The 18,002-nt window shown below is 38.5% G+C and overlaps 1 protein-coding gene across 3 annotated transcripts; it reads right to left on the bottom strand.

Moving 5' to 3' along the window:
• Window positions 1-413: 413 nt before the first annotated feature.
• LOC127697367 (pyrin and HIN domain-containing protein 1-like) lies at window positions 414-17,368 on the bottom strand. 3 transcript variants are annotated; one of them, XM_052200465.1, is made up of 7 exons: window positions 17,087-17,368; window positions 8,053-8,334; window positions 6,633-6,769; window positions 5,208-5,447; window positions 3,779-3,994; window positions 1,658-1,846; window positions 414-531 (listed from the first exon to the last, which is right to left on the bottom strand). In XM_052200465.1, exons 2-7 carry the CDS (start codon window positions 8,312-8,314, stop codon window positions 511-513), a joined length of 1,065 nt encoding a protein of 354 aa, XP_052056425.1. In that variant the 5' UTR covers window positions 8,315-8,334; window positions 17,087-17,368; the 3' UTR covers window positions 414-510. The 3 variants fall into 3 exon arrangements, with proteins under 3 accessions (XP_052056425.1, XP_052056423.1, XP_052056424.1); XM_052200463.1 differs by having other exon boundaries at window positions 3,578-3,994; window positions 17,087-17,366; XM_052200464.1 differs by lacking the exon at window positions 17,087-17,368 and adding an exon at window positions 14,172-14,297 and having other exon boundaries at window positions 3,578-3,994.
• Between the last annotated feature and the right edge of the window lie 634 nt (window positions 17,369-18,002).

Raw genomic sequence — 18,002 nt, forward strand, 5'->3', positions numbered from 1 at the left:
GGGTAGGAAGGACTGCATCATTTCTGAAGACATTAGTCTCCACAACTGCATTCCAGAATGCATTTCAGCCTCAACATGCTCTTTACTGATAGCTTGATTTCTCTGAGGATGACACAATCTGTTCCTTTATGAGCAAGGATTTGTCTTTAGATATCACACCCAGAGCATAAATGAAAATATTTCATGGAACACATTCATCCCACCCAAATCAGCAGACCCAGTTTTAAAGCAACCGACAAATGCAAGGAACTCGTGGAAATATCTGATTCAGATTAAAAAAAATTATTTAAAAGTATAAACACTATAAAATCAAAATATGTAATAAAATGCAAAAAAAGTAGAAAGAATAAGCACCATTTCCTAACACAAAGAGCTGGCTTTTATCAGTTGAATGACATTTTTTCTGTAGTTGGAACAGGATTTTATCTGCATACACATCAGTGGTGTCCAAGTCCTCAAAACAAGAATTCACGTAGTTTCATAACGAAAGCAGAACTGAGTGGCTGTTTCTCATTTCCCAGCCTTGATGACCTTGAAGAAGATAGTAATGACATTAGATCCGCCTTGGTGGAGCATACACTTCCCCCATTTATTCACAGTCTCTTGTCTCTATGAACCACTGCTATTTTTTTCATCTCACTTGACTCCTTTAATGATTTTCTGTCCCCGCAGTCGAATTTTACTCTTTGGCTTGAGACTACAAAAACGCATTCTTTACTCTAAACAAGCATGGGCGAAGGTGGAAAAGAATGATAGACCATGGAGTAATGAGAGAGAAGAAGGTGCGAGACCTAAAGGCAGGGGTTTGAGTGGAGGGCTAGCATTGGGCAGGGGAGCAGGAAGAATGTAAGAAGGCATCCCCAGAACAGCTGCTTTGGGAGGGTTTAGAATGTTGACTGATGGTCCTGAGAACTAGAGCTCTCTGAGAACATTACAGAGTGACTCAGGAAGCCAGCCCGTGTATTTCATTGATTAGTATTAGAAGTTTAGCCTCGCTTTAATATACAGCAAATGCTGCACAGATGTGTTTGTCAGGGTGACACCAACATAGATTCTGGCAGCTTTGTGGACTAACTTGCCCCGGGCATTCTTGGCAGCTTATCTGAGCTGTTGTGAGTTCTGCTTATGAGTCTTAGTGATGTGCATTAATTCTATGTTGTGGATGAGGAGCTTTTGTCAATTTGAAAAGAAACCAAGTAGCCAGAATTTGAAACACATCTTAATCAGTCACATTATTATCAGATAATCTCTCTGCTTGGATAAAACTAACACTTTTATTACTTAACTGAACAAAACAAGACAAAACAAAACAACCCTGACTGTTTTGGAAGTGGGCTGGCTTAGAACTCACTATGCAATCCAGGCTAGCCCCCAACTATCAACCTGCCTCAGTCTCTTAAGTGGTGGAATTAGATATATGAACCACTATGTCCAGCCCATAACATAACAGCATTTAAGAATCTTTCTGAATTGTCCTTTTCTATGATTAAAATTATCATATTTTGAAGGATAAAAAGGATATGTTTACATATATTAACTGGGAAACTTACTTTTCTTTCATCTCTTGAATTTTTTTTATGCTATAGCAGTACTGAGTTGCAGTATAATATTAAAAGCATGATCCTCGGGAAGGAGGGTATTCCCCTAGAGCACATACCTGCATGTTACTGTGTTGTGTCGATCTCAGCTGTACTTTTTCTTCATCTGAGGACAATTCAAAGCATATGAGTCTAAGTTTATCTCCAGGATTGCAAGCAACATTAGTCAATCGTCCATAGACCTCCACTTCCATCATCCCTGTATTATCTCCTATTTGGTAGCAAATGTGGTCCTCCTTTTCTTCTTTCTGCAAAATAAATTAATACTCATCCTGGGAGAAATGGCCAGACATTGTCAGATCTATCAGAATTGAAGGGAATCTGCAGAATCTTGCTGCTGACAAGAAAAAGGGAGCTATAGGTTGAGATACTGAGTAGCAAATCCTGATTTGTAAACACCTTTCAGGCTTTTCTTATTATAGCCTGTGACCAGTCTTGGTTGTCAATGACCACACCAGGAATCAACTAAAGCACAAACAGCTGGATGCACAGGTAAGGGGTTATCCTTGATTGGATCATTTGAAGTGAGAGGACTAAGCCCAATTCCAGATCATTTTAAGTCAAGAGACCCATTTCAGACTTGGGTCACACCATCTGATGAAAATATATAGAAAAAGACCTGGCAGACAGAAGCTTTTCCTTTTTATCAGACTGCCCTCACACTCAGGTAATTTCATCTACTCTGCTGCTGAGTCACTCCTTTGCAGTTATTATAGTGTAAATTGATGACAGTCTAGGATATCCAACCTCATGGAATGAACAACTAAACATAAGATCATTGGTCTTTTTGTTGGGAGACATCCATTATTTGAGTAGCCAGACCACAGCCTATAAGCTACTTTACTATCTCTTTTTAGTATATATAGATTTATTCTATCAATTCTGTTCCATTAGAGAACACATACCTATATTTGCTGTAGTTTTTCCCCCTAGGAAAATTTGTCTTAATATTACTGCTATATCAGTATAGGTTAAATTTCTTCAGGAGTCTACATAAGAAAAGTGAAAATAAAATCTGTATATTTCTTATATAACTTCCAAGAACTAAGGGGGGGGGAGCCACCTTAGTTATTTCTGTTTAGAAGAAAGACTGTTTTGAGTTTTTTTTTGACTGGATCCATATTTGTGTGACACACACATTTCCTAATTCCTGCAGTATTAGTTTGAACTCCATTCACTTAATTTTTGAACTTTAAAGCTATTATACCTGCACAATCATTTAAATTAACTGCACAGGAACATCTGAAAAACAAAACAAAACAAAAAAAAACACTATGTGTGCAGGTGCACCTATATGTGAGAGCATAAACACACACACACACACACACACACACACACACACACACACACACACACACACACTATGAATGTATGATTTGAAGGCATTTAGGTCTGTTAAGCATAGATAACTGGGACTAAAGGCATACTCTTCAAGTATTTTTCCATTTCATTATAAACTAAGAGATTAAACATCCTTTAATCTGTTAAATTTCCTTTTCTTTTCGTTTAAAGCAGAGGTCATTCTCTCAACTACCTTTTTGGCTAAAGAATAGAAGACAGGGAACCCTTCAATGATGCAGTGATCAAAACCCAACTTTCTAGACCAGCTCCATTGCAGGGCAGATGAATTTATTTTGATTTGTATTTTGGTTGCTATAGCCTGTATCCTGTCTTAGGACATCAACTCTCAAATTCTCCATTAACTTCTCACTAAAATGGAGTTGAAGAACTCAAAGAAACAAAATTTTAATGATACAAGTATTGCTGTAAATGCACAGTCTATGGATATCTATGAATGGACGCCGTTTCTTGGCAAAGCTCTTTCTAAGGCAATTTTTATCATGATACCCCAGTCCCCAACATTGATCAAGAAGGCCTTGAATTCTGGCACACAGTAAATTGACTAATAGCATCTGCCAAACTAAGACTGAAAATTAGAGATTGCAGAAGAAATTTTACCAAATAATGCAATAGCTTACCTTACATACAATAAACACTCCATTCACAAATATTCCTCTTCTTTTTGCACAAAGATAGTTGATTTTAGGTGTTGCATTGGCTCTCTGCTTCAGTGAAGTTGGGATATACATTGGTTGGTCATCATTTACCTCTGATACACTGGATGCGTTATGAATATTTATGAACCCATTGCAACCAACATAATCTGAGATGATAAGGACCTTGTTTTGAATGAACTTCTCCTTCAGGACAATATCAAACACCTTCACTCTAAAGAATTCTGTTTCCGTAGCCACTGTGGCATGGAACATCTTCTTCTCATCTATCATGTCATATATAAATGGTTCTGTTGCTTTTAACACCATTACTTGTTTGGAACCTTGTTGGTGACCATTTTCCTCAGAAGGTTCTCTGGGTACATTCTTCAGTCTTGGTCTCTGCATAGGATGTACATAGCAAAAATGATACAATTAAGACAAATAATTAGGTAGAGTGAGAAAAAAATCTGAACCATAGCTGGCATGATATAACTCAGTTCATAGGAGAAATGGAGATGTGGGTAATAATTTAAGCTTAGTAGATAATTTCTTACTTAGTAGATAAAGCTTTATGTACATTTGCCTAGTATTGACAAATAAAGCCAAGGTAACTTACAGAGTAGCTCCCAGTATGACATCAGCTTCTGATAAATAATGTATCGGAGTTAAGGAATAACTATCATACACTTTCTTTAGAAATGAAGACAATTTCATTACAGATGATTTCAGTATGTTTTACAGGTACAGGAAAGACTGGAAACAGCTTAAAGCCAAACCACACAGGGTTATCTTCCTAGATTACTCATGTAGTGTTTCAGATAATAAAATCATTTATGCCTACATTGATTGCATGATTGGCAGTTCAACACATATTAACATGGTAAATATCTTAGAAATTGTTTTCTGTGAGAATGCGTGTAAGAATGTTCATATGTGTGTGAGTGACAGAGAACACAGGACAAGCTGTGGTGTTAGGCTTTGCTTCACTTTGTGAAAAGTAAAAGATATGTTCTTTGAGATATGTTCTTTCTTGTTCACTGTGGTGTGTGCTAGGGGGGCTGGCCGGTGAACTGCTTGGGGAATCTTGTGTGTCTGCCTCTGATCTCTCCATTGGAGCATATATGCTTATAGAGATGATTGCTACACTCTCTGGATTTTACTTGCTATGCTCTTAGGTTTTGTCAACTTGATATAAACTAAAATGACCAGAAAGAGGGAATCTAAACTCAGAAGTTGCCACCATTAGACTGGCTTGGCAGCCAGACTATAGGGCATCTTGTTGTTGTTGTTGATGATGATGATAATTGATGTGGGAAGACCTGGCAGTTCTCTCTGGTGCCATCTCAGGTAGATGTCTCCATATTACATAAGAAAGCAAGCTCAGCAAGAAAGGGTCTCTCTTTTGGTCTCTGTTTCAGTTCCTGCCTTCAGGTTTCTGCTTTGGCTTCCTTCAATGAAGGAAACTTAGGCTGAAATAAACTCTTTCCTTTTTAAGATGCATTTGCTCAGAATGCTTCATCACAGGAAAAGCAAGAAAGCTAGTATAGGGATTGATGAGCTTATCCAAGGTTGCAATAACATCTGTCATTGTATTGTGAAAACAGATAATTACCTTGGTTGGTGTTACTGGAGGAACTCCTAGTGCCTGGGTGCTGCTGGATGCTGGTCCTGGAGACTCTTGAGGGGCCAGAATCCTGCTGGATGGTCTTGTTGGAGTTTCAGGGGGCTGGATGATGCTTTGTAATGTTGCTGGAGACCTGCTGCAGGTCTGTCCACTGCTGGATGCTATTGTTGGAGATATTGGAATGGTTTGGTTCCTTCTAGAAGCACTTGGTAAAGATACCTGAGCAACCTGGACAATACATGAAGGAGTTGAAGGTGTTTGAGAAGTTGAGGGGCTGAGGCTGTTGCTATAGACACCTAAGGAGCCAGATTCTGGCAAACATGTAGGATGGTTTTGTAGTCTCCTGAGGTATTTGTAACAACACTTCAGTATTTCTGGTGGCATCAGTTTACATTAAAGTCTGTTAACTGATCACCTAAAAGCTCTAGGTAAATTAAACTGCTGCCTATATAGTCTATTACTATCAAAATGACTTCATATGGCATACTCTCCCAAGAAGGAAAAAAGATCTATTTAACTGAGGTTTTGATATAAGCATCTGATAATATGGTGAGTGATTTAATCATATGAAGAGATTGTAGATTCCTAGGTTTATATGGATTTGCTTTCCCTTCTTTCAGTGATCAGCATCTCTTTCTCTCGATAACAGTTGATTTTCTTCTTTTATTGTGTTGGAGACTAGAGCCAAACTCTGGTGTATGCCCAGCTGCTCTTTCCTCTCCTAGTTATTCTGAACCCCGTCCCCTAGTTATGGTTTTCAGTGTTCAATGAAGCACAATAATTTTCAAAACAAGAGACTCAAGATCCTTGAGAACAGGGACCTTTAAACAACAGATCAGAGGTAGGATTGCCTCACACTCATTCAAACATTTCATTTACACCACTCTTCTATGCATCTCTGTGGTGAGAGAGCAGATCTATATCTAAAAAGTCTAAGTTGAGTTTCAATGTCCTTTAACAAGCTTTGGAAAGCTATGTCTTTAAACTGACTACCATTTAAACAATGTTTAAAGAAAAAAATGATCATTTAGCCTGCATATATTCTTTTATTGTGCCTGTTTGGGTGTATGTACCATTGTGGCCATGCAGAGATCACAAGGCATCTTGTCGGAGATGGTTCTACCAGTCTATCCTGTGGGATCTGTGAATTGAACATGGGCCATCAGCATAGCCCTAAGCACCTTACTTGCTGAGCCATCTTGCCTGCCTAAGTAATGATTTTATATTTCCATCGTAGAGAATTATATGACACAAGTTATAATATGCAGTAGTTCAGTGAATGACCAGTAAATATAAAATTAATTACTTCAAATATCATAGGTCCTATGACTAGATAGATAGATAAATATTCACTTGGTGGTACTACGGGGAGGTACCTTAGTAGATTTTCCACTGGGTGCTTAGCCACCATACCTGTGTGTCAGGTGTGCTCCTCCCTGATTCTGATTCTGCATCTTCATTTATGGTGGACATAGGTTGGGAAGTACTGGGCTCTTCTCGCCTTTGTCTCCTTGCTGCAGTTTTCCTCTTCCCTATCTGTTTCCTTTTTGCTGATTGAGGAGAGAAAAGACAGTAAACCCAGGGAACTGGTCTATGAGATGGAAGTACACCCTTTGCTCTCAGCTCCTGCTGGTCTCACTGTGCTTACCTCCCTCTGCTAGAGAAGTTTCCTGAGCCCACACAGTGGCCAAAACTATCAAGTCAGGCACAGGACAGACTCAGGGATTTCCTTGTTCTCTCCAAGGGGAGTTGGCATAGATTTTCCCATCCTGGGGACTTACATGTCTACCAGTCAAGCCCTGACACAACCTTCTTATCCTACAGTCTATTTTTAAGAAGTTAAAGTTTAGGTCTGGGGAAATGTTTCAGTGGGTAAAGCCCTTACTCTCAACCTGAATTTGGGTATCTAGTGACAACTAAAACTGCCCATCTAGAGATTTTAGGCTGAGCAAGTATATTCTAGCTTGCATGTTTAACTGAAAATGAGAGCCTCATGTTCAGTAAGAGACCTTTTCTTAAAAACAGTCACACAAATAGAGGTAGTCACCAAGTGTTGACCACTAGCCCTCAAATTCTCCTATGATAATAATCATTGACAAATCATCCTCAGTAGAGATCACTAAGAATGAGAAAGTCATTGAAAGAAATGATCTGATTGGTGATATGACAAAATTGCTATTTACCTTGACTTCCTACCTTTGTTTCTATTTGATTTCAATCTATTAATTTGATTATTGATTGTTGGGTTTGTTATAGAGTCTAGATACACAGCTACAGGCTGTCCTTAAACTGAATGTCTCTCTGTTTCAGCTTTCTGAGTACTGGGACCACAGATAGGACTCTTTATGACCAAATTAACCATGCTTTTTTGTTTGTTTGTTCAAAGCCAGGTGACTTTATAAGTGGAGCTATTTCTTATCACTGAGTGGTAGATTTTCATGTAGAAATTGACTAATTTTTTTATATAACAGAAAATGTTAAGTGTCCTAATGGAGCATTAACATTAATTAACTTAAATATTTTAAAATAAAATAATCCCTATCTTTATTTTATAATTTTCACAACTTTCTACAGTAGTGAGAAGTCTCATTTCACAAGAACTGTGTTTTTATTTTTTCAGAATGCCCCCAAAGATATCCAACCCCAAATACATCAAAATTGCTTTTAGAAGGAAATTTTGTAGGATGACAATATTTTGACACTTGGAATGTTGCCATTCTATACATCCTGAGGCACACACCATAATAGGCCATGCCAGTTATGATCATTGTGGAGTAAGCACATGTTTGGAAGAATTGAAGACAGGGTGGCATCCAAGGTACTCCCCTATTACCTTTTGCCTTCTCTTTTTTGAGTTTATTAGCAATGTCTCCAAGTCCTGGAATCTCCTTATACAGTTCTATCAGTTGGCCCACTCCAGCATCTTTTGGGAACTTGTCCTCCATCAAGTCAGCAATCTTAACTCTGTCGTACTCATCTTGCATTTTATTTAGTTTTAGTTCTTTGCTCAACAAGGACTTAACCATTTTAAAATCATGGTCATTAATACCCATTAATCCTGTCAGAAGAACAATTCTCTTGTATTCATTCACCATCTCTCAAATTATGGGTGAACCTAAATGAGAATAATAGCATACAGAATTATACACATTTAAAGACAAATTTAAAAACAAGATACACCCAGGTAAGTGAAAGACCCATGCCACAGTATTCACAGTTATCTTTATGAGAGTGATTATGAAATGATACACTTTGAAAAATGAGTGTAAAATTAATCCATTAATAAACAAGTCTAGAATGTGGAGAAAGAGGAACACTCCTCCACTGCTGGTGGGGTTGCAAATTGGTACAACCACTCTGGAAATCAGTCTGGCAGTTCCTCAGAAAACTGGGCACCTCACTTCTGGAAGATCCTGCTATACCACTCCTGGGCATATACCCAGAGGATTCCCCAGCATGTCATAAGGATATATGCTTCACTATGTTCATAGCAGCCCTATTTATAATTGCCAGAAGCTGGAAAGAACCCAGGTATCCCTCAACAGAAGAATGGATGCAAAAAATGTGGTATATATACACAATGGAGTACTATTCGGCCATTAGAAACAATGAATTCATGAAATTCTTAGGCAAATGGATGGAGCTGGAGAACATCATACTAAGTGAGGTAACTCAGTCTCAAAAGATCAATCATGGTATGCACTCACTAATAAGTGGATATTAGCCTGGAAAACTGGAATACCCCAAACATAATCCACACATCGAATGAGGTACAAGAAGAATGGAGGAGTGGCCCCTTGTTCTGGAAAGACTCAGTGTAGCAGTATAAGGCAAAACCAGAACAGGGAAGTGGGAAGGGGTGGGTGGGAGAACAAGGGGAGGGAAAGGAGCTTATGTGATTTTCAGGGAGTGGGGGACCAGAAAAGGGGAAATCATTTGAAATGTAAATTAAAAACATATTGAATAAAAAAAAGAAAAAAAGAAAAACAAAACAAAAAAAAATAAACAAGTCTAGAAAATTCTTCCCTGTGAACAAAAGCGTCTGTCTTAGGTCTGTCATGGTCTGTGGTGGAAGAAAGTGGAAATGAACAGTTGCTACAGTGTTTAGAGTATGGGCTATAAGTGTTGTCTTAGTCATTGTTCTATTGCTGTGAAGAAACATAATGGCCACAGCAACTCTTAGAAAAGAAAGCATTTAATTGGGTGCTTGCTTACACTTTCAGAGGTTTAAACCATCATCATCATGGTAGGGAGCATGGCAGCAGGCAGGGAGACATGGTGCTGGAGAAATAGCTGCGAGTTCTACCCCAGGATCCATGGGCATCGGGAAGAGAGAGCCACTGGACCTGGCATGGGCTTTTGAAATGTCTAAGCCCACCCTTAGTGACATACGTTCTCCAACAAAGTCACACCTATTCCAACAAGGCTGTACTTCCTATTTCTTTAAAATAGTGCCACTCCCTAGTGACTAGCCATTCTAATCTATGAACCCACATGGGGAGCATCTTTATTCAAACTGCCAGATATGTTGAAATTCTGGGTGTTCTTTCTAATAATCATTGATGTTGGAGCCTGTCTCCATATGTATGATGCTTGTGAGTTTCCTACACTCTTGACTGAAATGTATTCAACGGGGCTGCATCCTCTCACCATATAAATGAATATTGGTTAGCTATAACACACAGCCTGTTCTGGGGACACTAATACCTGCCCACTTAGCTCTAAACATCTCTTATTTGTATTCTGTTTTTGTTGGTTCCTCATCTCAGGGTCTTTTCTGACCAAATGACTGTCACTGTGATGAACATCTACATACCTTTTAGAGTCAGGTCATAACATTTATTGGGTAGTAGTCTGTAAATAGTTGCTTGGATTTTTTCCCTCCTTTCTGCTTGATGTTCTTTGATATCATTCACCATCCTTATTTGTTCATAGAATCTGTTTTCTCTATATAAATGATGATTACCTTCAGTTTGAATCCCTCAATGATTTTTTCAATTTGTCTTTTTAAAAAATTCTTACTCCTTAAAATATCCTGGGAAGCCTCAAATGATCTGTCTTTGTATTTATGTGCCTTTATTCTTAATATGAGAGGTCTGAGGGTCTACAGACTTCCTGAACTTGTCCTTCTTTGTGATATAGATAATAAGATTTTTCACTGCCATTCACTCATTTCTGTCTCCTGCCTATAATATTTTTTAAGAAGGAAAACAAGATGAGGCTTTGCCTTCTGGAATGTTCCAGAATTCCTGAAAGAATTATCCTGTGAGTCTGGATCTGATTAGTCATTTGTGTACTTTCTGGGTGACTCAACATCAGGATGGGTTCCAAATTAGCTTAAATCTGTAAATATTTTGTTTAGGAATTATTTTGTTCTGTGTAGTTTTTGTATAATTGGAATGTTACATTTTCTCATTTTCTGGGTCTAGTCATTGCTTTTCTTTTGAGAAAAATTATAAGTGTCATATGGCTGAAAAGGCCCAGAGGATAAAGGGAAAATCCACCCAAAGATACATGATAGTTAAGATGATTAAAGATATTGAGCAATGTGAGTGTTCTGTAAACCTTCAGACATGAAAACTGTGTTATCTTAGGGTTTCTATGGTTGTGGGAAAACATTGACCAAAAGCTACTTGTGATGAAAGGGCTCCAGCCTCCAGTTTCTTGCCGTAAAATCCTGTCCTGATTTCCTTTAAGGATATACTGTATTGTACAATTATATTACAAAATAAACTCTTTCCTCATGACACAGAGGGATACTGCTTACTGGTTTGCTCTCCATGGCTTGCGCAGTGTGCTGTCTTACTGCACCCAGGGCCACCATTCCAGAGATGGCACTTCTCACAGTGATTTGAACCCTCCATATCAATCGAGAAAACTCCCCACAGTCATGCCCACAAGCCAGTCTGATAGACCCATTTTCTCAACTAAGATTCTGGTTTACAAAATGACTCTAGTTTGTATACATGTGATATGAAAGTAGTCAGTACAACTAGATCACTTGCAAAGATTTAAGACAAGGTCAGAGCTCATTCTTAACACTAAATTTGCCTTAAACAAGAGCATGTGAATTTTACATACTACTGTTCCATGATGTAATAAACCAAAGAAATTTAAATATACAAAACTTTGATTTCTTTCATGACTTTCGACAGATCACAGCTCTAAAAGATAACGGTATGTGACATGTTGGGAGATATGAGTAATTTGTATGCATCCCACTTGCGTGGGAATCATCACATTTTGTTTTTGAATACTGTCTTGATTTGGAGGTAATGATCCCAATCTCAGTGAAGTTCCCAGTAATATTGTATTTAAGAAATAGACATTAATATCCATCTTCAGATACCATATTCTGGATAGGAAAATATATTCCTGTTGGTATAAAGAGGCGCCTTAAACTTAGCATGAGTTAAAATAAAAAAATGAAACAAAGGCTAGTATCTTAACTCAGATAAAGTGATAAACATGACCGTTTCAAAAATATATTGTCTGATACCGCCAGACTCAGTAGTTTCAAAAACCAAAACCACAAAAAACCCCAAAAAAACCAAAAAGCAAAAAACAAAAAACAGATATAAGAATTAATTGTGAGGAGGCAATTGTGAATAAAGTTGAACTTCCTGTGTTTCTGTAAAAACAGAAACACAAAGTTAACTGGTCTTGCTCTGCATTACAAGAGAAGCCCTGATAAAAGTGAAGAAAAACAGGAAAGGTAGACGCCCGGCCGATCAATATAAAGGATGTTAAGGTTCACTAACGCCTTCTTTTAAGACAGCTATAAAGTCAAGGCAAGGAGGAGAACACAGAAGTATTGCAAATGAAATATCTATAGCAGGAACTAGAAAAAAAAGGGTGTTATGAGCCTGTATATAAATGTCATAGTCATTTAAGTAAAAGCATTTTTCAAATTTTATTTAAGATATGTAGCTATGGTTAAGTCATTGGTAACCAAGCTATAGTCTGTAGAACTACAGTGGGTAGGTATAGAGTAAAGGACTTGAACTGTTGTTCTCAACCTTTCTGATACTGAAAATCTTTAAAACAGTTCTTCATGTGGTGACTCCAAGCATAAAATTATTTTGTTGCTATTTCAAAACTGTAATTTTGCTACTGTTATGAACTATGAATATCTGGTATGAGGAGATCTGATATGCAACCCGTGTGAAACAGTTGCTCAAACCACCAAAGTGCTCCCACCTGCAGGTAGAGAAACACTGGTTAGAGTGAAGAGATAGATCTCTTTAGAAAATGGAGAAAGTTTCTGAACAGAACACCAATTGCGTATGCTCTAAGAGCAAGAATTGACAAATGGGACCTCATAAGGTTACAGAGTTTCTGTAAGGCAAAGGACACCATCAAGAGGACAGATCGGCAACCAACAAATTGGGAAAAGATCTTCACCAATCCTACATCAGATAGAGGGCTAATATCCAATATATATAAAGAACTCAAGAAGTTAGACTCCAGAAAACCGAACAACCCTATTAAAAAATGGGGTACAGAGTTAAACAAAGAATTCTCACCTGAAGAACTTCGGATGGCGGAGAAGCATCTTAAAAAATGCTCCACTTCATTAGTCATTAGGGAAATGCAAATCAAAACAACCCTAAGATTTCATCTTACACCAGTCAGAATGGCTAAGATTAAAAATTCAGGAGACAGCAGGTGTTGGAGAGGGTGCGGAGAAAGAGGAACACTCCTCCACTGCTGGTGGGGTTGCAAATTGGTACAACCACTCTGGAAAGCAGTCTGGCGGTTCCTCCGAAAACTGGGCACCTCACTTCCAGAAGATCCTGCTATACCACTCCTGGGCATATACCCAGAGGATTCCCCACCATGTAATAAGGATACATGCTCTACTATGTTCATAGCAGCCCTATTTATAATTGCCAGATGCTGGAAAGAACCCAGGTATCCCTCAACAGAAGAGTGGATACAAAAAATGTGGTATATCTACACAATGGAGTACTATTCAGCCATTAGAAACAATGAATTCATGAAATTCTTAGGCAAATGGATGGAGCTAGAGAACATCATACTAAGTGAGGTAACCCAGACTCAAAAGGTGAATCATGGTATGCACTCACTAATAAGTGGTTATTAACCTAGAAAACTGGAATACCCAAAACATAATCCACACATCAAATGAGATACAAGAAGAAAGCAGGAGTGGTCCCTGGTTCTGGAAAGACTCAGTGAAACAGTATTTGGCAAAACCAGAACGGGGAACTGGGAAGGGGTGGGAGGGAGGACAGGGGAAGAGAAGGGGGCTTACGGGACTTTCGGGGAGTGGGGGGGGCTAGAAAAGGGGAAATCATTTGAAATGTAAATAAATTATATCAAATAAAAAAAAAAAAGAAAATGGAAATAAAGGGAGAGGGAAGGGCGCTGATGGGACTTTTGGGGAGTTGGGGTCTAGAAAAGGGGAAATCATTTGAAATGTAAATAAAAATATATCAAATTAAAAAAATCACAAAAAAAGAAAAAAAAAACAAAAACAAAAAAAAAAGAAAATGGAAATAAAATAGATAATTATGGAATGGGGCTTGGGACAGGAAGATCAAGTGGGGAGGAGAAGGGGAGAAGGAGTTATGGAAGGGAATATGGGGAGAAAATATAAAGTTAAGGGCCATTTGAGGGGTAGTATGGAAACCTAATACAGCACAAATCTTCCAAAATATATGCATATATGAAGACAGTCTAAATGGAATTTCAAAATAATAGAAGAGACTCACTTAGCCACTTCATGTCACCACATAAAGCTTCCATAACTGGAATTGGATTACACTTAATTGAGTTGATGTCCAAAGGGTTCCCACAGGAATCCCCAAACAACCCAGGCTTTTGCCAAGACTTTAGGTTGCTCTCCACAAATTGACAAAAGGCCCCACTGCCGAAGATTATATTGTCATAACTCTTTGGACATAGAGATATCCAGCTGGTACCTACCTAAGGCCTCATCCAGACCTGCTAATTTCACTGGCACAGAATGATGTTCTGCATACTACCAAAAGAGAAACATAGACACCAACCCATCTATAAACCCTTTTCTACAGTGCTGTATTTCTTGAAAGATATGCTAGGGCAATGGTGACATAAGACTTGTGAGAGGAACCAATCAATAACTGAATTGGCTTAAGGCCCACTCCCTGTGATGGAATCTATATCTGAGACTGCTTAGGTTACCAATAACCAGAGCCAGGTAACCTAGGAGACCTAGAGTACCTAGGGAAAACAAAATAATACTAAAAGGTCTAAAAGGACAAAAAACGTAGTGATAAAATGACTCCTAAAGATATTCTTCTGTATTCATAGACTAGAGTGTTCTATATTCTGCTCTACCCACAGTTCAGCTAGCATCAGGGAAGTTTCTGCGTGTTATAGATGGGAAAATTATAGAGGCCCACAGCTAGACATTATGCAGAAAATAAGAAACACTGGCATACCTAGGAATGCCCATGGAATATCTCCATTAAATCTCTTCCTTCAAAGTTCAGGGAACCATACAGAAGAGGAGGCTTGAAGGAGTATAAGAGCCACAGGGGATGGAAAGAAATCAAGACCCTCTAAGCCGACCTGAGCAAAGCTCATATGAACTCACAGAGACTGGAGCAACATGCACAGGGACTGCATGGGTAGGCATTAGGTTTACATGCAGACCTTATGGCTTCCTGTTTAAGTATTTTCTTTTGATTCTTGAGTGTGAAAATTAGTGGGCCTCTGATTCTTGGGCCTTTTGGGGGGGGGGCTTTTCCTTCTGTTCGTTTGTCTTGTTCAACTTCAATGTGATAGTTTTTGTCTTACCTTACAATACTTGATTTTGTTGTATTTTTTTTAAGTGAATGACAACCTAGCAAGTAGAGCAAAGGTTAATAACTGAACTGTCATTTATACCTGATGGGTGATGGAAAAATCAATGGAGTGATACTGGACATATCATTCCAGGCCAGGCCTCACACTCAGGAGTAGTTGACTAACATATAATGGTCTCCACAGTGTGTGTGTGTGTGTGTGTGTGTGTGTGCGCGCGCGCGCGCGCGCACGCGTGGGCACTTTTATTTGCTTACAGTTGGTGGTTTTTTTCTTTTTGGGTGTTGTTATATTTTCTGTTTGTTTTGGGGGTTTAGTTGTATAAGGTTTTTGGGTTTTTTGAGAAAGAACTTAAAGTTAGGTAGGTAGAGATGGACACAGGATCTGAAAGGATTTGGGGAGTGGAAGAACTGTAAGAATATATTTAAATTTAAAATTATTTTAAATAACAAAAATACAATATAATAAAAATTGATATATAGTCATATGTTATTAAGAACATTCACTGGAGGGGGAAATTTTTTAAATCAAATCATTTTACATTGCAACTAAAGAAAAGTAATTTCATCTAGATTTAAAGTTGCTGTAAAATACTACAAAATGATAACATTCATACAAGTACTTGATTTATCTAATAATAATAGTAAAGACCAGAATATCATGCTACATTTAGAAGTTCATATCTATGGAAGCTCTTCCAGAGTCTGACTAACAGTTGTGGATGCTCGCAGCCAACCATTGGACTGAGCATGGTGTCCCCAATGGAGGAGTTGGAGAAAGGACTGAAGGAGCTGAAGGAGTTTGTGATCCCATGGGAAGAACAACAATATCAACCAACCGGACGCCCCAGAGCTCCTAGTGAGTAAACCACCAACCAAAGAATACACATGGAGGGAGCCATGGCTCCAGCCGCAGGTAGCAGAGGATGCCCTTGTCTGGCATTTATGGGGGGGAGGCCCTTGGTCCTGTGGAGACTAGAAGCTCCAGTGTAGGGGAATGCTAGGGCGATGAGGTAGGAATTGGTGGGCGGGTGGGTGGGGGAGCACTCTCATAGAAGCAGGGGGAAGAGGGGATGAGATAGGGGTTTTATGGAGAAGAAAACAGGAGGGGAGATAACATTTAAATGTAAATAAATAAAATAACCAATAAAAATAATAATAAATAAAAATACGTACATCTCTTGATTGCTAACTGGAATAAAAAAAAGTAAAATCTTTTGCCCTGATTTAGATAGTTTAGCAACATAAATGGTAAATTTAGTGAGTCTGGTCCAATGTTCACAGAACTCTGAAGTCAATACGCAAGAGCTTCTATTCAATTATACACAAAGACACAAAGTCCTCTGTCATGGTACATATAGTCTTCAAAACATTCTATAAGTGTGCAAGATACATTGTTCTAATTAACTTTGCATCACTCCCTTACATCTTACCATTAGAGAACCAAAAAGAAAACAATTCAGCCAAAACAGTTTTCTTTCCAGATGATAGAAATTAACAATAACAGAAATACCACCTTCAGAGAAGTGTGAAGAAGAGAATATAGAATGTGCTAGGGAAATTGTTAAAACATTGTGCGTTTACATGGTATGAATCTGAGAAACTTCCTACTACACATAGTGATTGGATACTAGAAAATTCCATTTCATGTCCAAGAGGCACTTTTCATTCACGGTAACTTCTCATGCGACTCTCTTATCTTTCGCCTACTCATTCACCCACAGCCACCAGCTAACCATGAACTCCCTATCCGAGATAATTAAAGCCTTCATGTTACCCACTTACTCAGATTTATACTTAGAAAGTTCGTTAAACAGTCTAAAATACACAAAGTGTTTTGTTCTTAGCTGATTCCTCTGTGGTGGAGGACTAAAGATGTCGGCCATCTTTTTGAGTGAATGACCCTAATCCAGCTGCTATGGGCTCACTGCTGAGTGCAGCAGGTACCAGACTTGCACCGCCTCCACCACAAGAACCTGCAAAGCTCTTTTCTCTGTTCTTGCTGTTTCCACAGATGTAGCTAATATCTAAAGAAAACAGGTAGAACCCACTTACTGGAAGTTTCTATAGAGATGTAAAGCTTCTGAGATCTTCTATGGGGATAGCACTCAAGACTTCTCCACTCCTTCCTCCTCTTCTCTTTTTTCCTTCCTCTTCTTGAAGTTTGTTGGAGTGGGAGAAGTTGATGTGTGTGTGTGTGTGTGTGTGTGTGTGTGTGTGTGTGTGTGTGTGTGTGTAAGAACTCTTGGGAACTAGAGAATGTAATCTACAGAAATTCTCAGGTTAGACTCGCTCCGTGGACTGAGGCTTCCTGGGTGTCTCAGCTGGGTGTTGTTTTGTGGGCAGAAGAACTAAAAAACAGTAAGTTCTCCTCCCAGCAGTGTGAGTAGCTTTCGATTTCCCCAGAGTTGAAACTCAACAGTTTCTTCCTGCATATCTTTTAGTTACTGTAAGAAAGTCAAACACAGATTTTCTTACAAATCTTAACAGGTACAAGATCCAAATATAAAAAACTCTATAGCCAACAAACTCTCAGTGAGTCACTAGGACTGTGCCCTCTTTTGAATAAAGATGAACCCTGAAAAGGCAAAGCTAAGTCACCAGGCCGCTTCTCTCTTTCCTGCTCAGGATGCAGATAGCATGAGAAGAACTTGGCAATTGTTAGCTGCTCTTGAGTGGATTTCAAAAAAAAAAATCTGAGATGAAATTGCTTTTGCTTTAAATGTTTCCTGTAGCATTCACTCCTTTATTAGTTCCCTGGACTTTCCAGAGTATAATGTTGTTAGAAACATACTACTCCACTCTCAAGTAAACAGATGGATTTTGGCTTTAGCCTTCCTCTTGTCTATTATTATTGTTGTTGTTGTTGTTGTTATTTAATTAATTTATTTATTTTTAAAGACAGTGTCTTACTGTGTAACCTTGGATAGCCTGGAACTCTGTATACCAGGCTCAGTTTAGGGTTAAATCT

Source organism: Apodemus sylvaticus, chromosome 12 (genome assembly GCF_947179515.1).
Source record: "Apodemus sylvaticus chromosome 12, mApoSyl1.1, whole genome shotgun sequence".
NCBI lineage: Eukaryota > Metazoa > Chordata > Mammalia > Rodentia > Muridae > Apodemus > Apodemus sylvaticus.